The sequence below is a fragment of the Drosophila eugracilis genome, unplaced genomic scaffold (genome assembly GCF_018153835.1).
Source record: "Drosophila eugracilis isolate 14026-0451.02 unplaced genomic scaffold, ASM1815383v1 contig_1809, whole genome shotgun sequence".
Taxonomy (NCBI): Eukaryota; Metazoa; Arthropoda; class Insecta; order Diptera; family Drosophilidae; genus Drosophila; species Drosophila eugracilis.
The window spans coordinates 82,257-104,366 of NW_024572654.1; the positions used below are offsets into that span (position 1 = coordinate 82,257).

Here is a 22,110-nt window from a genome sequence, read left to right on the forward strand (position 1 = left end):
AATACTGCAGCCGAGTCCCATAATTGTCCGAGATAGGCCATAGTCGCTCACGTGCCCTGTAGGGACTCCATTATCGGTTAACCTCTTTCATGATGTCAAGGCAGCATCGTAGACGATGACCACCGGCTCTGCTTCTTGCGGCGCACAAAAGTAGGAATGACTGTCCTCCTTCATATATCTGGTCGCAGCAGGAGAGCAATCCTCAATTGCTTTTTTGTAGCACACTCCATGGTCTTCTCCACATATTATCTAGGCAAATCTGGAATACAATGAGTTCCGTTCGTTTTTGTTTATCGTCTTCTTGTCCCACTGCCAAATCTCTCTCACCAATAGGTTTGCTGTGATCATGGAATTGCATATGAACTGAACGTTGTCTTATTTTGGCTAAACCATCAAACAGAAGCCGAACCCTACAAGGGTTTCCAACAACAAAGAGTGGTGAATACCATAGCAGACAGCACTTGACCGAGATCTCATGCAGGGGTAACCTTCTGGCGATTCCCGTAACCTCGAAAATCCTGATGATCCGTCCATATTTTAGTAACATATTTCCGTTGCGTTTCACCGATATCGCGGCGAACATCTGCGGTCGACTTCGTGTTTCACTACTTTTCTCTCTTCGTTCAGCCGGGCATTTTGCTTAATTCCTAAACCGCTAGGTGATAATATGACATCACTTGAACATTCTGGTCAATGCAGGCGGAATCCAATGCTTATCTGCACCTTGGATACCTGGCGCTTCTTTGCCGTCGATTACCTAGGACTGCAATAATAGCGGTTTTATGTCCTCCAGATTTCTTTCTGGGAAACGTACAATGGCGATCAAGCCCATACAAGTTAACTACGTTAACAGGGCGACGGCAATGACCCATCGTCCGATGACCAGCGCCAGCCAAAATACTATCAGCTTTGGAATAACCGGCAAGCTCTACGTATAGCTTAGGTCACTAGAAGCTCATATAACATATGTTAGCCCTTAAGTTCAGTTTGTTTTTGATGTTCAAACAATAAAGGGCACAATCACTTTGAATAAAACTCCGGTAAACGGCCGGTAGTTCCCCTTCCATCCTAATCATCCTATCTCAGCATAAGAATACATCGGCCAACCAGCCCATCGCCACAAGCGACCTGGTGGTCCGACTCACCAGCCATCCGGCGAGGGATCCTACGCCACGCACGTGGTCGGATTAAGCATGTAGGTTTTAATGATGCCCCAAATGCAAATTTTTTTCCCATCTAACCACGCGCACCATAACGCCCACAAAAACCCGAAAACATAAAATGCATAAATCTCGGGACCTATAAGAGCTAAAAAATTACGCTTAAGAATACGTATTTAAGAGCTGCCATTGCAACTTGGCACGAGTTTTCATCCGGCCACGCCCATTCTATCGCAAAAAAACACGGAAAACTGTGGCATCTATAATATTTTTATGAATCCCTTCGTTTGACCTTATATAACTTATTTCTGTTAATATCTATCGATTTACCAAAGATTTTTTTAATCGGAACATTATTTAGTTATTTATGACGAAATTTATGTTATAAGGCCTCACATGGGCATTGACGTCACCCTCAGCTACTCAACATGGTTTCTCTGACAATAGGTGGCGCCTTGTGTATGAATATTTTAAAATTGTGTAAAACAGTAATAGGTATTTTATAGTCGTAGCACTCGAATATAGCGATTCCTCTTGTTATACCCGTTACTCGTAGAGTAAATGGGTATATTAGATTCGTTGAAAAGTATGTAACAGGTAGAAAGCTTTTCCGACCCTAAAAATAAGATCACTAATAATGCAGTTAGCCCCAAAAATAAAATTAATTTGGATTCCTGGCCATGCAGGCATTGCGGGAAACGAACTAGCAGATCAAGCAGCAAAGTCGACCAATAAAAGCCCACTAATCTTTACACCCAATATAAATCCTACAGATATAAAAAGACAATTCAAATCTGAACTCAAGGCAAGACAAAGCCAAAACTTAATACACTGTAACCAATGGTACCAATCCATCAACATAGCCACCATACTAGCGACCATTTTAGACAAACCCACCCAAACTGGAATAGACTCGACCAAACTAAAATTACCCAACTACATCTAGGACACACCAGCGTCACCCACCAACACTATCTGAACCAAATTCCAACAACACCTTGCCCTTTCTGTCAAGGCAACCACATACTAAACACATGTCCACCTCTCTTGCAAACAAAGCAAACTATCTTCCAGAACTCCAACCCGCTACATCTCCTCAATGACCTAAACCAAGAAAACATTAAAAAATTACTACTTTTCCTAAAATCAACAAAATTATACCACAAAATCTAAGTATAAACATTTAATAAGACTAGTTGCGTAATTTAAGAAAAATAATGTACAGAATACATAGATAATGATTAAATATTAAGTTAAGACACAACATGTATATATATCATCCCTTAAGACTTAAGCGCCAATAACTCACATAGCCGAAGGCCACAGTAGCCAGCGCTATATCATAAAGCTAGTCTAGTTTTGTAAACTTTTCTACCTTTTATAATAATAATAAATAATAATAATATTCAAATTTTTACATTGTATAATAATCAAAAATATAACATAAAATAACTTCACTTAGTTACGTTATTTTTCAAAAGGAGGGAGATGTACTATGCGCACTTATCGAATCCCTACTGTACTTATATACAGCACCAAGGCATACATAATTTATATGTATGAATACACTATGACACTTTGTTGCAGTGTTATTGTAAACATCCCAATTCAAATGCATGTGTAACATGATCACATGATTGGAGCGACGCGTACATGTTGCTCCAAAATAAAGATCACTAAACTAAACCATTGTGTTTTACACTACAAACGACAAGACCAAATATATGGCATCAATATTTTACCACAATACTGCAGCCGAGTCCCATAATTGTCCGAGATAGGCCATAGTCGCTCACGTGCCCTGTAGGGACTCCATTATCGGTTAACCTCTTTCATGATGTCAAGGCAGCATCGTAGACGATGACCACCGGCTCTGCTTCTTGCGGCGCACAAAAGTAGGAATGACTGTCCTCCTTCATATATCTGGTCGCAGCAGGAGAGCAATCCTCAATTGCTTTTTTGTAGCACACTCCATGGTCTTCTCCACATATTATCTAGGCAAATCTGGAATACAATGAGTTCCGTTCGTTTTTGTTTATCGTCTTCTTGTCCCACTGCCAAATCTCTCTCACCAATAGGTTTGCTGTGATCATGGAATTGCATATGAACTGAACGTTGTCTTATTTTGGCTAAACCATCAAACAGAAGCCGAACCCTACAAGGGTTTCCAACAACAAAGAGTGGTGAATACCATAGCAGACAGCACTTGACCGAGATCTCATGCAGGGGTAACCTTCTGGCGATTCCCGTAACCTCGAAAATCCTGATGATCCGTCCATATTTTAGTAACATATTTCCGTTGCGTTTCACCGATATCGCGGCGAACATCTGGGGTCGACTTCGTGTTTCACTACTTTTCTCTCTTCGTTCAGCCGGGCATTTTGCTTAATTCCTAAACCGCTAGGTGATAATATGACATCACTTGAACATTCTGGTCAATGCAGGCGGAATCCAATGCTTATCTGCACCTTGGATACCTGGCGCTTCTTTGCCGTCGATTACCTAGGACTGCAATAATAGCGGTTTTATGTCCTCCAGCTTTCTTTCTGGGAAACGTACAATGGCGATCAAGCCCATACAAGTTAACTACGTTAACAGGGCGACGGCAATGACCCATCGTCCAATGACCAGCGCCAGCCAAAATACTATCAGCTTTGGAATAACCGGCAAGCTCTACGTATAGCTTAGGTCACTAGAAGCTCATATAACATATGTTAGCCCTTAAGTTCAGTTTGTTTTTGATGTTCAAACAATAAAGGGCACAATCACTTTGAATAAAACTCCGGTAAACGGCCGGTAGTTCCCCTTCCATCCTAATCATCCTATCTCAGCATAAGAATACATCGGCCAACCAGCCCATCGCCACAAGCGACCTGGTGGTCCGACTCACCAGCCATCCGGCGAGGGATCCTACGCCACGCACGTGGTCGGATTAAGCATGTAGGTTTTAATGATGCCCCAAATGCAAATTTTTTTCCCATCTAACCACGCGCACCATAACGCCCACAAAAACCCGAAAACATAAAATGCATAAATCTCGGGACCTATAAGAGCTAAAAAATTACGCTTAAGAATACGTATTTAAGAGCTGCCATTGCAACTTGGCACGAGTTTTCATCCGGCCACGCCCATTCTATCGCAAAAAAAACACGGAAAACTGTGGCATCTATAATATTTTTATGAATCCCTTCGTTTGACCTTATATAACTTATTTCTGTTAATATCTATCGATTTACCAAAGATTTTTTTAATCGGAACATTATTTAGTTATTTATGACGAAATTTATGTTATAAGGCCTCACATGGGCATTGACGTCACCCTCAGCTACTCAACATGGTTTCTCTGACAATAGGTGGCGCCTTGTGTATGAATATTTTAAAATTGTGTAAAACAGTAATAGGTATTTTATAGTCGTAGCACTCGAATATAGCGATTCCTCTTGTTATACCCGTTACTCGTAGAGTAAATGGGTATATTAGATTCGTTGAAAAGTATGTAACAGGTAGAAAGCTTTTCCGACCCTAAAAATAAGATCACTAATAATGCAGTTAGCCCCAAAAATAAAATTAATTTGGATTCCTGGCCATGCAGGCATTGCGGGAAACGAACTAGCAGATCAAGCAGCAAAGTCGACCAATAAAAGCCCACTAATCTTTACACCCAATATAAATCCTACAGATATAAAAAGACAATTCAAATCTGAACTCAAGGCAAGACAAAGCCAAAACTTAATACACTGTAACCAATGGTACCAATCCATCAACATAGCCACCATACTAGCGACCATTTTAGACAAACCCACCCAAACTGGAATAGACTCGACCAAACTAAAATTACCCAACTACGTCTAGGACACACCAGCCTCACCCACCAACACTATCTGAACCAAATTCCAACAACACCTTGCCCTTTCTGTCAAGGCAACCACATACTAAACACATGTCCACCTCTCTTGCAAACAAAGCAAACTATCTTCCAGATCTCCAACCCGCTACATCTCCTCAATGACCTAAACCCAGAAAACATTAAAAAATTACTACTTTTCCTAATATCAACAAAATTATACAACAAAATCTAAATATAAACATTTAATAAGACTAGTTGCGTAATTTAAGAAAAATAATGTACAGAATACATAGATAACGATTAAATATTAAGTTAAGACACAACATGTATATATATCATCCCTTAAGACTTAAGGTCCAATAACTCACATAGCCGAAGGCCACAGTAGCCAGCGCTATATCATTAAGCTAGTCTAGTTTTGTAAACTTTTCTACCTTTTATAATAATAATAAATAATAATAATATTCAAATTTTTACATTGTATAATAATCAAAAATATAACATAAAATAACTTCACTTAGTTACGTTATTTTTCAAAAGGAGGGAGATGTACAATGCGCACTTATGAAATCCCTAATGTACTTATATACAGCACCAAGGCATACGTAATTTATATGTATAAATACACTATGACACTTTGTTGCAGTGTTATTGTAAACATCCCAATTCAAATGCATGTGTAACATGATCACATATATGCGCTATGAACTTAAAGTGCTGACCACGCGTTTCCTCGCTAGCCGTCGCACTTTTACATACATAACAAAGAGCGCGCATAACACATCCCCTCCGCCAATATATAACAACATATATATATGTATACATAATGCAGCCGCTCCGCTGGCTTTACCGGCAGCGCAGCTACGCGGCTTAGCCTATGCATAGCCTTAATGATTCTGGACAAAACAGATATTAACCAAAAATTGGAGCGACGCGTACATGTTGCTCCAAAATAAAGATCACTAAACTAAACCATTGTGTTTTACACTACAAACGACAAGACCAAATATATGGCATCAATATTTTACCACAATACTGCAGCCGAGTCCCATAATTGTCCGAGATAGGCCATAGTCGCTCACGTGCCCTGTAGGGACTCCATTATCTGTTAACCTCTTTCATAATGTCAAGGCAGCATCGTAGACGATGACCACCGGCTCTGATTCTTGCGGCGCACAAAAGTAGGAATGACTATCCTCCTTCATATATTTGGTCGCAGCAGGAGAGCAATCCTCAATTGCTTTTTTGTAGCACACTCCATGGTCTTCTCCACATATTATCTAGGCAAATCTGGAATACAATGAGTTCCGTTCGTTTTTGTTTATCGTCTTCTTGTCCCACTGCCAAATCTTTCTCACCAATAGGTTCGCTGTGATCATGGAATTGCATATGAACTGAACGTTGTCTTATTTTGGCTAAACCATCAAACAGAAGCCGAACCCTACAAGGGTTTCCAACAACAAAGAGTGGTAAATACTAAGCAGACAGCACTTGACCGAGATCTCATGCAGGGGTAACCTTCTGGCGATTCCCGTAACCTCGCAAATCCTGATGATCCGTCCATATTTTAGTAACATATTTCCGTTGCGTTTCACCGATATCGCGACGAACATCTGCAGTCGACTTCGTGTTTCACTACTTTTCTCTCTTCGTTCAGCCGGACATTTTGCTTAATTCCTAAACCGCTAGGTGATAATATGACATCACTTGAACATTCTGGTCAATGCAGGCGGAATCCAATGCTTATCTGCACCTTGGATACCTGGCGCTTCTTTGCCGTCGATTACCTAGGACTGCAATAATAGCGGTTTTATGTCCTCCAGCTTTCTTTCTGGGAAACGTACAATGGCGATCAAGCCCATACAAGTTAACTACGTTAACAGGGCGACGGCAATGACCCATCGTCCGATGACCAGCGCCAGCCAAAATACTATCAGCTTTGGAATAACCGGCAAGCTCTACGTATAGCTTAGGTCACTAGAAGCTCATATAACATTTGTTAGCCCTTAAGTTCAGTTTGTTTTTGATGTTCAAACAATAAAGGGCACAATCACTTTGATAAAACTCCGGTAAACGGCCGGTAGTTCCCCTTTCATCCTAATCATCCTATCTCAGCATAAGAATACATCGGCCAACCAGCCCATCGCCACAAGCGACCTGGTGGTCCGACTCACCAGCCATCCGGCGAGGGATCCTACGCCACGCACGTGGTCGGATTAAGCATGTAGGTTTTAATGATGCCCCAAATGCAAATTTTTTTCCCATCTAACCACGCGCACCATAACGCCCACAAAAACCCGAAAGCATAAAATGCATAAATCTCGGGACCTATAAGAGCTAAAAAATTAGGCTTAAGAATACGTATTTAAGAGCTGCCATTGCAACTTGGCACGAGTTTTCATCCGGCCACGCCCATTCTATCGCAAAAAAAACACGGAAAACTGTGGCATCTATAATATTTTTATAAATCCCTTCGTTTGACCTTATATAACTTACTTCTGTTAATATCTATCGATTTACCAAAGATTTTTTAAATTGGAACATTATTTCGCTATGGTGCTTTGGAAATTTCGACTAGCAAAATGAATATTTTAAAATTGTGTAAAACGGTAACGGGTACCTTATAGTCGCGGCACTCGACTATAGCGTTTTTTCTTGTTTTTAATCTATTCCCTCTGCTCTCCTCACTCTTTCTCTTGTGTGCAAGTTAACACACCTAGTTCCCAAATTGGGAAACTGCCGACTTGCGGGCCACATCCCGTGGCCAACACACGGAATAGAGAAACTGCCGACTCTGCACTCCGGGGACAATCACCCGGAGCCCGGCCAGAAGTGGTCAACATGCGCAACGAAGAAACCGCCGACTCTACACTCTGGGGGCAATCACCCAGAGCCCGATCAGAAGTGGCCAACACGCGCATTAAAGAAATCGTCGACTCCGCACTCTGGAGTCAACCCCACGGTTCCTGGCCAGAACACTTGTGCAGCGAGTGATCGTAAGCACCTGGATAAAATTGCTGATCCGGCACTTTGGCGACAGTGCTGCGACCGGACGAAGACTTCTAGCTGCAGCCGGATAGGACATTTAGTTTAGTTTAAAATCATACTCCGCAGCCATAGCTGTGTAATATATAATTGTAACACACTGTTTATATTATCCTTTACCTTAACAGGTTTAGGTGAAATAAATGAAAGAAACTTAATAAAACCAATCTCTTATAAATGGGTCCTTGCCCCAACGGGCTTAAGTGAAAGTAAGAAATAATACAATAAAGGTTACACTAAATTAACTGACGCCCAACGTAACCGACTCACGCGATACGAAGTTTAATGCACTTACACAAGTAATTGCAATCGGTAGTGATAATTAATTAAACAATTAATTAATAATAAAAAAAAGAAAACACACAAAAGTGCAGTGCTCAAATTGGCAGAAAAATAGGCCAAAGAAAAAATATCGGGGAACACCAAAAATTCCCACCCTTCAACAAAAAAATAACGAAAAACTTACGAACTTAAAAGTAAAGTGCTCAAATTGGCAGAAAAAATATGCCTAAGAAAAAATACATCAAAAGAAGAAACAACAGGGAACATCAAAAATTCCCCACCCTTCAACAAAAATAAAAATAATGCAAAGACAGCGGCAGTGACAACAGCGGCAGCGACAACAGCGGCAGCGACAACAGCGGCAGCGACAACAGCGGCAGGGACAACAGCGGCAGCGACAACAGCGGCAGCGACAGCAGCGGCGGCGATAACAGCGGCAGCGACGACGGCGGCGGCAACGACGACGGCAGCAGCAGCGACGGCGGCAGCCACGGCCACAACAACAACCAAACCATACGAAATGTGAGTAGGCTTTTTGTCTGAATTATCGCCAAATAAATAAAATAAATCCGCGACATCTAACAGTGGGAACATTAAGAATTCCCTCTCTTTGCAATTTCGAGTAAAATTTATCTTTCTCGAAAATAAAAACTTACGAATTAAATTAAACAATTTTATTTCTCTCGAAAATAAAAACTTTTAAAAAATAAATCTTATTTCAACAATATTTAAATCAAGTAAAAAGCTCTTACTTGAATTTTTCTGGGTGTTCCAAAGAAAACATGTTAAACATAAATATATTTATTTAGCAAACAAAAATATTTTATTTCAACAATATTTAAATAAAGCAAAAAAGCCCTTACTTGAATTTTTCTGGTTGTTCCAAAGAAAACATATTAACCATAAATATATTTATTTAGTAGATTTATAAATAAAATATCCGACTGCCCATGGACTAATTTAAAAAAAAAAAATTAAGTAACGACCCCATGTACCGAAACAATAAAGAAACCGAGTCAGACGACGAGGTTATTGCAGAGTATAGGAAACTTTTGGACACAAAAATACAACGACAGAAAACTCACCAAGAACAAGAAATCGAGACTTCTTACCAGCCATCCACTAGCAGGGGGGCATTTATTCGACCTAGTATTTTTAACACTACAAACCTACAGCCGCTTGCAATACAGCCAGAACAGATTGCAAGCATGGAGGCCGCTATAACTAGCGCACTCCAAAAACAAAACAAATTTGCTGCAGTTATAGGGGAGCTGAAAACACTTAAAACACACAACAGCACAGAAATGACGCTTTACATGCGTTCATATCTGGGTTAAAAAAATCTCTCAAAATAGCCGTTTTTCCGGCACAACCTCGGGACTTGCCATCAGCTTTAGCATTAGCACAGGAAGCTGAATCGAGCAACGAAAGAAGTGCTTTTGCGGCCACTTGCGCCCGACATAATGAGGAGAAAACACATAAGCAGAACAACCAGCGACAAGCAGGTTGGAAAAATCCCCAGACCCAGTATGAAAATACGGGAGCGGTTAAGAAAACTCCTCACTTTATTAGAAACCAAAAAGGGGCCAACAATCAGAGTGGTTCCTTTAGACAGAGACCCCACTCAAATTCGGGAACTTACCAGGGTCAGCCAGCACCAGAGCCAATGGAGGTCGACCCCTCCTCTAGAAGGCTCTTTACTCGGCCCACAGCATGGCAAAAAGGGCAGTCAACTAAACAAACAATAAACTTCATGCCAGAAGAGAAATCTGACAACGAAGATTATGACACCGTTGCTGAAGCCTGTGCCACTGAAATAGAAGACGATCTTGATGAAGAAGATTCGTGTAATTTTTTAGATTAAAATCCCTGCTCCCCTACATCACACGTACGGTAGCAGGAAGAGAAATAAAACTACTTTTAGACACAGGCACCTCAAAAAATAACATTACTCCAATCCCGGGGCTGAAAGGCATCGTGGCAGCGGAGAAACCTTTTACAGTGAAGACAATCCATGGCTTCACCAAAATAGATAAAAAGTGCCTAGTTTCGGTGTTTAAAATAAAAACACCCTTTTTGACCTCAGATTTTTTCTGGGGCTAGCTAGCTACTACAGGTGCTTCATTAAATACATCGCGACCATCGCAAGACACCTAACAAGCATCCTAAAGGGAGAATATGGGAAGGTTAGTAAATATCAATCGAGAAAGATTGATATCAACATGACCAAAGAACAAAAAGAAACGTTCGACAGACTGAGAGAAATCTTGGCATCAGAAGACGTTTTGCTCTCATATCCAGATTTAAAGAGGCCATTCGACTTAACTACGGACGCATCAGGCTTCGGACCAGGGGCAGTTCTATCTCAAGATGGCCGCCCATTTACAATGATATCACGCGCACTAGGTGATAGCGAAAAAAACTACGCAACCAACGAGCGAGAGCTCCTTGCCATTGTGTGAGCTCTTAAAAACCTCCGGAATTACTTATACGGAGCAAAAGGGTTGCATATCTTTACCGATCATCAACCACTCACCTTTGCCGTCTCAGAAAAAAATCCCAATGCAAAGCTGAAGCGTTGGAAAGGGATTATTGACGACCATGGTGCAAAACTGGTTTATAAACCAGGAAAAGAAAATTTCGTGGCAGACGCATTATCTCGCCAGAACATTAATACCCTGGAAGACGGACAACAATCGGATTTAGCCACTATCCATAGTGAAGAGTCCCTAACATACACCATCGAGACAACCGACAATCCGGTAAACTGCTTCCGAAACCAAATAATAATTGAGGACGGAAATAGTTTCTCGGTGGATACATTCATCTTGTTTAAAAGCAAAGTCAGACACATAATCAAAACCCCCAACCGGGAAAATCTGATGGAAGCATTACAAGATGTTGTAAATGCTTCGGTTAGAGACAGAATATCATCAAACTGCAAAACCTGTTCCATGGCATAATACAAATACCACCCATCAAAACAAAGGTTCGCAGAAACTCCTATACCTTCATTCGTTGGGGAAATTCTGCACATCGATATTTTCTCAACAGTTGGAACCCTTTTCCTTTCATGCGTTGACAAATTCTCAAAATTCGCCATAGTGCAAACCATCGCATCAAGGGCCATAGTAGATATAAAAGCACCTTTACTTCAAATAAATTTCTTTCCGAAAACCAAAACAATCTACTGCGATAACGAAAGATCATTAAACTCCGAGACTATTAAAACAATCTTGTTAAATCATTTCAATATCACCATTTCCAATGCTCCACCTCTACACTACACATCAAGTGGCCAAGTAGAGAGATTTCATAGCACTCTAGCTGAAATAGCCAGATGCTTGAAACTTGGATGCACACTAAAGGATACCAAAGAACTAATCCTCTTAGCAACCAACAAATACAATAACTCAATCCACTCAGTAACAAACAAAATACCATCAGAAATAGTTCACACAAAGCCTATGGAATTCGAAAGAGAAATTAGTTAAAAAATTCAACAGGCACAGGAGAAGACGCTGGACCATGTAAACAAGAATAGGACATATGAGGACTATCGGGTAGGCGAAAAAGTTTTTCTAAAAGCAAATAAAAGACTAGGTAACAAGCTCTCACCGCTATGTTCAGAGAAAACAATTGAAGCTGACCTGGGGACAACGGTCTTAATTAGAGGGAGGGTGGTCCATAAAGACAATCTACGCTAATCACCCTTCGCTAAGCTCCCGACAAGTTTTACACCTTTTTACATTTTTACATTCTTTTTAAATTTTTTACATTTTTTATATTCATCTATATTTTTCTAGGCTAGGAAAATACATTATAATCTGGGCATTAACGGCTGCTAGGACGGACGCGACGGTGAAACTAAATGACTACACGAACGCGGACTACATCCCCATAGAGGACGGTGAAAATAGAATCGTTATCACTGATTTGGAAAACATTCTAATGGGCTTAACCCTAGCAAAGTTAAACATTGTAAGTCCGGCAATTCTAGTTAGCTCCGACATTGGCGAATTTAAAGACAAACAGCCTATTAACATTTTTTTTTTTTTTTTTTTCGCGACTCCCGTCCCGCCCAACCGACCGAGGGGCGCTGCCGTCTATCGTACGGCTCGGAACACGGGGATAGTACCGAGTGGAATATTAAATAAATAAATTAATTAAATATGAGCTAAGTGGTTTAGTAAGACGATTTTTATGGTAGTAGGAGAAGTATTGGATATAATGTTGTAGAGGGTATTGTAACTCGAACATAATACCCTAAATGGTTCATGAAGGGCAAAGTTCGAGCTGCAATGTCTCAAGGATAAGGGAATATCGTTTCTAGTGGGTCTAGCGGGCACATTGATGTTTAAGCGACCTATTAGGGCTTGACTATCAATGTCCCCACTAATAAGATTGTTAATAAAAACAACGCCAAGCATTGTCCTACGGTTAGCAAGGGTAGGTAAGTTTATTAGTAATAGTCTGCTTTTATAGGAGGGAAGATGTAAGTTTGCATCCCAATTATGGCCACGAAGAGCAAATAAGAGAAAGCTTTTTTGAATTGATTCTATACGGTCTTGGTGGACCATACTCTAAGATCGGACGAACGAGAGAGACAAATAAAGGCTTATTAACCATGGAAAAAATGTGGTCGGAAAATGTAAGTTTGGCATCCAATAGGACACCTAAGTCGTCTACTAGCTTAATTCTATCTAGGGTTACACCACAAAGCGTATAAGTGGATATTAACGGCTTAGAGCGACTGAAGGTCATTACTTTACACTTAGAGCCGTTAAGACTTAGTAAGTTTGCAGAGCACCAAAATTGAAAGTTGTTAAGGTCAGATTGTAGTTTTCTCTGGTAGCACGCATTATTATATTGAATATAAAGTTTCACATCATCTGCGTACATTAAAATAAAAGAATTTGTTAAAGCGATTGGAAGGTCATTTATGAATAATGTGAAAAATAACGGACCTAAATGGCTTCCCTGAGGGACACCGGATGAAGCATAAATCGGACCAGACAAGACATCTTTAAATAAAACACGTTGCGTTCTACCAGTCAGATAACTTTCAACCCACTTAAGAAGATCGCATGGGAATCCGATTAAGTCAAGTTTATGAACTAAAAGTGAGTGATTTACAGAGTCAAATGTTTTACTAAAGTCAGTGTAGATAACATCTGTCTGAAGACTTTTTCGGAACCCAGTAATGACATAAGAGGTCAATTCAAGCAAGTTTGTAGTTGTAGACCGTCGAGCCATAAAACCATGTTGATATGGAGATATTATTGATCTACACTGGTGTTGCAAATGGGGCACAATAATTTTCTCAAAGAGTTTAGGAATTGCTGATAATTTAGAGATACCTCTATAATTACCAGCATCCGAAGTTTTCCCTTTCTTGTGTAAAGGAATGATGAAAGATTCCTTCCAAATAGGGGGAAACGTAGTCGTTTCAAGCGAGAGGTTAAATAGTTTGAGAAGAGGATTGCAAATGGAAGACGCGCAGTACCTAAGCACACAGCCGGGAACACCGTCGGGGCCCGGAGAGTAGGTCGGCTTAAGACTCTGAAGATCCTTAAGAATACCACTCTTAGATAGAAAAGGTCGCGTGACGAGGTTCGATTGTGGAACACCGTAGACATAAGGCTGCCTAGCGGTTGTCGAAGGTGAATATGTGGTTTGAAAAAACTTGGCGAACATATCGGCTATTGCCTGATCAGTTCTCGCCGTTGAGTTTTCAAACGTTAGTGCTGAAGGAAACGTTTTAGGTCTACGCTTAGTCTTAACGAAATTATAAAACTGTTTCGGATCCTGTGTAAATTGGGTCCTACAACGAGCTAAATAATTTTTATAACACTGAGCGTTAAGCACGGTAAAATTTGACCGAGCAATTAAGTATTGAGAGTAACTAAGCGGAGTTCTAGTTTTTAAGTATTTTTTCTGAAGCCTGAACTTTATATTTTTTAAGGTGCTTAAGGCCTTGGTATACCAAAGAGGGTTATCCGTTCTGGACGGGTACCTCATCGGAACACATATATCAAAAATTAGGTTTAATGCATGGTAGAATATGTTTAAAGCTGAAGTCATATCATTGCATGCGTAGAGATCGGACCAGTCAAAATTAGAGATAAGAATATTAAGTTTAAGAAAGTCTGATATGCTAAAACATCGAACCTTTTTGACAGCCCTAGTAGGCTCAGTCGTTTGGAGTGGTCCAACATCGATCGCCAGCTCCAGAGTGGGATGATAAAGATCTTCAAGGCGTGTAAGTGGTGGAACCCTAGATATATATACGGAGTCCGAATCTGAGATAAAGCATAGATCGAGTAACCGACCTAAAGAGTTTTTAACATGGTTAATGTGTTCCAGGGTCATGTCTAACATACCTGCAATAAAGTCATTATGTGAGGAAGGTATTAAAGTTAAACTATTTTCATTTTTTGACCAGTTAATTTGTGGTATGTTAAAATCACCCAGAACCACTAACTGATCTACATCTGATAATAACGTAAAAACGGACTGTATGGCCGCTAGGTGCAACTCATACGTGGATGGGTCGGACTTGGGAGGGATGTAAGAACATGTAATAAATAAAAACCTACCAGGAAGCGCAAGTTTAACACAAATGAATTCGATATCGCCGAATTGAAGGTTAATCTCCTCGGATACAAGTTTAGAGTCGACAGAAATTAACACTCCACCCCTTGATCGATCAAGCCTGTATATTACATACCTACTTGGAAAAATTTCAGAGCTAAGAATTTCCGAAACCAGCCATGTTTCGGTAAAAACAATTATTTGGGACGCAAAAGAAAAGCTCTCAGAAAACAAAGTAGGAAGCTTAGTACGCAACCCCCTTGTGTTCTGATAGGAAAGAATGAGAGACGATGTTAGTTTTTTGCGAGGGTTTGCTCAATGGCTTTTGTTTGAGGGAGCTTTACCGCCGCAGGTCGATTAATTTTCTTTTTTTTATGTCCCGGTCGATGTTCTTGGACGAAAATGTGTTCCGGCCAGAACTTGGTTTAGCACATTTTGTCAAATTCCACCGAGGGGACGCGAATCTTAAATGATGATACTATTCTGTTATAAGGATATTTAAATTTAGTTATGTTATCCACCTTAATGTCGGCTTTCGTTCTGGCAATACGTCTGACTCAGACGTATCCTCGGAAAGCCGGGAAACAAATATATGTTTCTCAGGTGGGATTACCTTTAGGGGCTTTGGTGTAGCAGGTTCTGATCCTGCACCGCCAGTACAGTCCGGTAGTCCGGGCACGAAATTCCCCTGCAGTGTATCGAGTGGGTTGATGTTAATGGAGATTGGCTCTGTAGGAGCCAGGAGCCTTGAAGCAGACAAACTATCTAACGATTTCCTACCATCATGTCCAGAAAATTCGGATTCCGAATTTTATGTACTCACCGGAGTGTTGGCCAAAGGCGTTCCAAACAGCTGAGGCGACACTTTAGTGTTCTGAAGGTAAGAAGTGGGAGCGAGAAGGGAACTAGTGATCTGCGGCACACAAGAGTTTGATTTTTTACGCTTTGGAGACTCATTTAACAATTGGACATTATTAAATTGGGTGTCCAGCGCCGTGAGCAAATCGCTGGCTTTACGAAAAGCGCCGAGCACCTCACGAAAACCATTTTTTGTCTGCCGCATAAAAGATCTCATTTTCCTTTGAGTCCCTCGATTACATTCACAGCAATAATGTAAGCCGGAATCGCCTCGGGCCAAAACATCCGATACGGTGGCACGGAAATTGGCACATTTGGCATGAACCATATTATCACAAAGCCAACACAAAACGCTTGGCTGGTTAGTTGTAATTATTTTGTTACAAGATTTTAAGTAGCAGACAATTTCAGACATTATGATTTATAATTATTATTTTTAAGCACTATTTAATCGACATTAGCTTAATAGAAATTTTAGAAGTATCTATTATAAGTGTTTTTCAAAATTCCGATATCATTCATTTTCTCATTAAATTTCCTAACAATAAGCTTGTTTGTAAGAAGATAACAGTCTATCCGGTCCAGCACCACAACAAGATCCTAGACTTCGAAAACGGAAACCTAGTCGCTGAGTGCCCGCGACGAAATCTCAACATCGGGTACTGCAAGACGACAGTTGGCGCCACCCTCTGCAGGGAGCTCCAAAATAACACCTGTGGTCAGCAATTGGTTTCTGGAGTTATTGCGCACTGTTCCATGCTCCCGGGTCACCTGGATGCAATAACTGTGGTAGATCATGGTACCCTCATAGTAAACGAGGCCAACATGACCATAACCGATAACCAAGGACGAGACCAAAAGATATCTGGAACGTACCTCGTTACTTATTCAGACAGAATAAGCGTAAACGGAACTTGGTTCATAAATCAGCTGGGAGACTCAATGAAAAAACCCGCTGTGTCAGCCATGACCATGGTCAACATCACGACCCACCAAGCTCGGCTGAGCCTTCCCTTTCTGCACGAGTTGAGTCTGAGGAACCTCCACCACATTGGGACCCTTAGATAAGAACTTTCCTTGGGTTCCTTCGTCAGCTACTCCCTCGCCCTCCTCGGCTTCCTCCTGCTGTGCTCAACCCTTAGGCTCAGCTACCACCACCTGAAGAGCAAAGTCCTCGCCAACTCAAGAATTAACGATGACCTGGAATCATCAGGCGACCACTTAAAAGGAGGAGAAGTTAACACACCCAGTTCCCAAATTGGGAAACTGCCGAGCTGCGGGCCACATCCGGTGGGCAACACACGGAATAGGGAAACTGCCGACTCTGAACTCCGGGGACAATCACCCGGAGCCCGGCCAGAAGTGGTCAACATGCGCAACGAAGAAACCGCCGACTCTGCACTCTGGGGGCAATCACCCAGAGCCCGATCAGAAGTGGCCAACACGCGCATTAAAGAAATCGTCGACTCCGCACTCTGGAGTCAATCCTGGCCAGAACACTTGCGCAGCGAGGGATCGTAAGCACCTGGACAAAATTGCTGATCCGGCACTTTGGCGACAGCGCTGCGACCGGACGAAGACTTCTAGACGAAGACATAGCTGTGTAATAAATAATTGTAACACACTGTTTATATTATCCTTTACCTTAACAGGTTTAGGTGAAATAAATGAAAGAAACTAAATAAAACCAATCTCTTATAAATGGATGGGCTTGAGTGCAAGTAAGAAATAATACAATAAAGGTTACACTAAATTAACTTGCATATTGTGTGCTCAGGCGCTGCGCGTCTTCCCTGTGCAGTTCTCTTCTCAAACTGTTTAAAGTATCTTTTGAAACGGAAACGATTTCCCCTGTTTAGAGGGAAATTTGCATTATTACATTACGTAAGAAAGGAAAAACTTCGATTTATTTCGATTCCTATTTGATCTTCTTAGGTGGGTTAATTGTTATCAGACTGGTAGAATGCAACGAGTTGCAAAGCCATTTAGGCCCAATGATTTTTACATTATTCATAAATGACCTTCCACTTGCTTTAAAAAAATCTTTTATTGGAATGGACGCAGTTGTTGTAAACTTTGTATTCAATTTAAACCTAAGCACCTTTAAATTTTACTGCTTTGCAAATTTATTAAATCCTACGGGTCTCAGTTCAAAAAATCACCTTCAGTCGCTGTAAACCCATAATAACCACTGTTTTGAGGAGGGCATTAATTTATTCCACCTGTTTCTAGATATTTTACAATGCCGTGAACGGTGAAAAAGCAAAGGCCGAAAGAGTTGTTTTCTATGTTTTAGCGACGCTGCGACTGCGTTTCTACAGCGATTAATAACGAATGTTATGGGGCGAGCCGTGCGATCGGCGACTCGCAAGCGCTTATCTCGGCTTGTCTTATACATAACAAAGATAATTCAGCATACAGTGATGCTGAACAAATTCTTATTGTAAGATTTTAGTATTAGCTAGATGTCTGCTCCTGACAATTTGAAAGCAATTCTTCTTTTTGAGAATCGATTCTCTTCTATTCAATTTCTGAAAATATAGATTAAATAGATTAAAATCGAAACGAAAAAAAAATTTTTGAAAAAAACAAGGCATAAAAAAACAAGAGAAAACGCTATAGTCGGGTGCCGCGACTATAAGATACTCGTTACTGTTTTACACAATTTTAAAATATTCATTTTGTTAGGAATTCCCCAAGCGCCACCTTGTGACATAAGTGACATTTAGTGACATATTTACATCGCGTTTCACCGATGTCGCAGCGAACATCTGCAGTCGACTTCGTGTTTCACTCCTTTTCTCTCTTCGTTTAGCCGGGCATTTTGCTTAATTCCTAAACCGTTAGGTGATAATATGACATCACTTGAACATTCTGGTCAATGCAAGCGGAACAAGCAAGCATTTTGTCTGCACCTTGGATACCTGGCGCTTCCTTGCCGTCGATTACCTAGGACTGCGATAATAACGGTTTTATGTCCTCCAGCTTTCTTTCTGGGAAACTTACAATGGCGATCAAGCCCATACAAGTTAACTACGTTAACAGGGCGACGGCAATGACCGATCGTCCGATGACCAGCGCCAGCCAAAATACTATCAGCTCTGGAATAACCGGCAAGCTCTACGTATAGGTTAGGTCACTAGAAGCTCATATAACATATGTTAGCCCTTAAGTTCAGTTTGTTTGTGATGTTCAAATAATAAAGGGCACAAGCACTTTGAATAAAACTCCGGTAAACGGCCGGTAGTTCCCCTTTCATCCTAATCATCCTATCTCAGCATAATAATAAATCGTGTTCCGAGCGCTGCGCCTCTTACTCGGTGGTGGTCAGTTGCATGTCAAGCAACGTAAGTCGCGCGAAAAATTGTAAGTAAACGAAATTTGTTAATGAAATATAAAACGTACAACTTCAACGGAAAATATCTCTAATGGGGGTATCGGTGAGCTCCTCGATCCAAACATTCTCCAGTCCAATATACTTGTTGTAACTGTTTATTTTAACAAGAGTTTGCGAGCTAACGACATTAAGTGTGGGTTTATATATAACAAGAGGAACCGCTATAGTCGAGTGCCGCGACTATAAGATACCCGTTACTGTTTTACACAATTTTAAAATACCGAAACCGTATCCGCGCACAGGTCACGGTTGAGGGGCGCTCTCTAACCTCTACCTTGGATACGGGGCCCTAGCACAGCTTTTTAAGCGAACGCCTGGCAAAACAACTCGACAGGGGAAGGAACCGCCGCGCCGTGCGGACAAAAGTGAAGTTAGCCGACGGATCCAATAGGGAGCTTACACAGGCCATGCGAAGCACCTTCTGCTAGGCATGGACTTCCTGTGCTACGGCGAGCCACACCGTCGTGCGGGGCCTGACCCTCAAGCTCCAACCCCCTACTTCGGCTCGACTCGCAAGAACCAGCTCGCCGACACCGACCCGAGACAAACACGCCGCCTCACAGGCGCATACACCAGCCGCCTCACAGGCGCATAAACCAGCCTCCACACAGGCATACCCAGAAGCCGACACACAGGCATACCCAAAAGCCACCTCACAGGTGAACCCAGAAGCCGCCACACAGACGCACCCAGTAGCCGCCTCACAGGCGCACACACCAGCCGCAACACAGGCGCAACCACCAGCCGCCTCACAGGCATACCCAAAAGCCGCCACACAGGCATACCCAGAAGCCGCCTCACAGGCGCACCCAGAAGCCGCCACACAGGCGCACCCAGCAGCCGCCTCACAGGCATACCCAGAAGCCGCCACAATGGCATACACAAAAGCCGTCACACAGGCGCACCCGGTAGCAGCCTCACAGACGCACACACCAGCCGCCACACAGACGCATCCACCAGCCGCCCCACGGGCGCACACATCAGCCGCCTCACAGGCGCACCCAGAGCTACGCCCCGACTTACAACGAGTAGTCGCCACACGGAGACATCGCACGGCTGCACATGTGAGTCCTCGTCCCGAGAGCGCCACATGCAATATCACCCGCACAAGTACACGCACGGCCCCAAGCTGGGCTGGAACACTGCCCCTCCCGACGCGTCAGCGATCCAACGGAATCCATTTCGCCAACCGACAAGGAGAATCCGTTTCAGAGATCAGGAGCCATCGGCACCATCCTGCGAGGTCGCCAACGCCGAACACGACGACGAGGAGGAATAAAGATCCGACAACCATTAGGAAAACTACCCAGAGCCCTGGATAGGAAAGTTCCTCGAACGAGAGCCGCAGGCCACCGGCGTCGCTGGCTCGGGCAACTGCCCTGCGCCGGAGACACCAACCTCGACCCTGCTACCATAACCGCGACCGACACACCAGCAGACGAGCAGGCTGCCCATTTGGGAGCGCGCACGCCCACAGGCAATGGGGCGCTTGACCACTACCTCAGCCACCTCCCAGCAGCGTGCCGCCATGCGAGCCGCCGCCCGGACCATACTCGAGACATTCTCAGCCACGGGAACAGCCGCGCAGCCGGCCATCACCCCGGCAGTACGAGCACCCACCCCGACCGACAACACGGCTGTCGTGGCGGGAGTGGCCGCAGCGTCGACGCCCAGACCCATGCGGCGAGTAAGGCCTCTGCCCGCCACCGAAACGTGGCGCTGGCGGTTCCACCACCCGTCGACAGAAGACGAACCCACAGGACCAGCGGAGGGCCCACCGGGAATCCTGCGGAACGCTCCTCGACGCCGCCCATCCCCATATCCCGAGGACGAGGCCACTACGGAGGAGGAGTCCCTTCCCAGATGCGCGCCCCCGAGGGATGGACCACCACCGGTGGATGGATCCCGGTAGAGCTTCACGACCAGATCCAGGAGCGCCTCCATCAGCAGGGAAACCGGGAACTCCGCTTCTTGGTCGAAGTCGGAGGAACGAGGTACCGGATCCAGGTGCCGCGAGGCGGCCACCGGATCAAGATCTTACCACACCCCCGACGAAGGGATGGGGTGTGAGTTAGCCCTCACGCGGCCCCGTCTCAGGTACATATATGTTTAGTTAAGAGTAGTCAGTAAGCTAGGATTTAGGTTAGATTAAGGATTAATTAAAGACCCACGGAGGGCTTCTTAAATTTAGGTACATCAGTTAAGACCCACGAAGGTCTTTTGGTTCACGTTAGTTAGGACATAAGCTACATACTTAGCTAAAGCATAGATTTCATCGCAAACACAGCCTAGAACACATCAACCGAGCCAAACTATCATCCGCAGAGCCATCATACCGGCAGAGCAAACACCGCCTCGAACACATCAACGTCACACAGCGCCAAACTATTATCGGCTGAGCCATCATACCGGCAGAGCCAATACCGCCTCGAACACATCTCAGAACGCAACCGCAAAACATAAAGCTGTAGCTTCTCTCTACACGACGACGGCTCACACGAGAGCAGCGGAAAGGCCGCTGCCGCGATCGGCAGCAGAGAAGGGCTTCGGGGATCTCCGACTGCTCGCCGACCGGGGAGTCGGGTTTTTTTTTCTCGACTCCCGTTGCTTGACGTGCCACCCACCTCCCGCCCAACCGACCGAGGGGCGCTGCCGTCTAACGTACGGCTCGGAACACGGGGATAGATCCGAGAGGATTAGTAAGGATACGAGGAAAGTTAGTTTTGTGCTATACTGTGCTCGAAACTTTCAAAGTGTTAGGAGAAGAGTTAGAAGTAATGTTATAAAGATCATTGTAGTTTGAACATAGAACCCGAAATGGTTCATGTTGGGCAAGGTTCGAACTACAATGCTCTAAGGATAGAGGAATTTGCATCCCAGTTGAGACCACGGAGAGCAAATATTAAAAAATTCTTTTGGATGGATTC

General features: G+C 43.0%; 1 protein-coding gene across 1 annotated transcript; it reads left to right on the top strand.

The window, feature by feature from the left end:
* Positions 1–18,793: 18,793 nt before the first annotated feature.
* On the top strand, positions 18,794–20,462 carry LOC121529731 (testis-specific gene A8 protein-like). The gene is made up of 3 exons (XM_041817659.1): positions 18,794–18,910; positions 19,612–20,247; positions 20,313–20,462. The coding sequence occupies exons 1-3, from the start codon at positions 18,794–18,796 to the stop codon at positions 20,460–20,462; spliced, it is 903 nt and encodes a 300-aa protein (XP_041673593.1).
* The last annotated feature ends 1,648 nt before the right edge of the window (positions 20,463–22,110 follow it).

What these genes read in the sequence shown, in the direction of transcription:
- LOC121529731 (XM_041817659.1), top strand. Translation starts at nt 18,794, where the DNA reads ATGGCGATCAAGCCCATACAAGTTAACTACGTTAACAGGGCGACGGCA. An exon ending in GAATAACCGGCAAGCTCTAC is followed by an intron (nt 18,911 to 19,611) that starts GTATAGGTTAGG and finishes ACCTTCTGCTAG; the next exon opens with GCATGGACTTCCTGTGCTAC. An exon ending in GACATCGCACGGCTGCACAT is followed by an intron (nt 20,248 to 20,312) that starts GTGAGTCCTCGT and finishes CACGGCCCCAAG; the next exon opens with CTGGGCTGGAACACTGCCCC.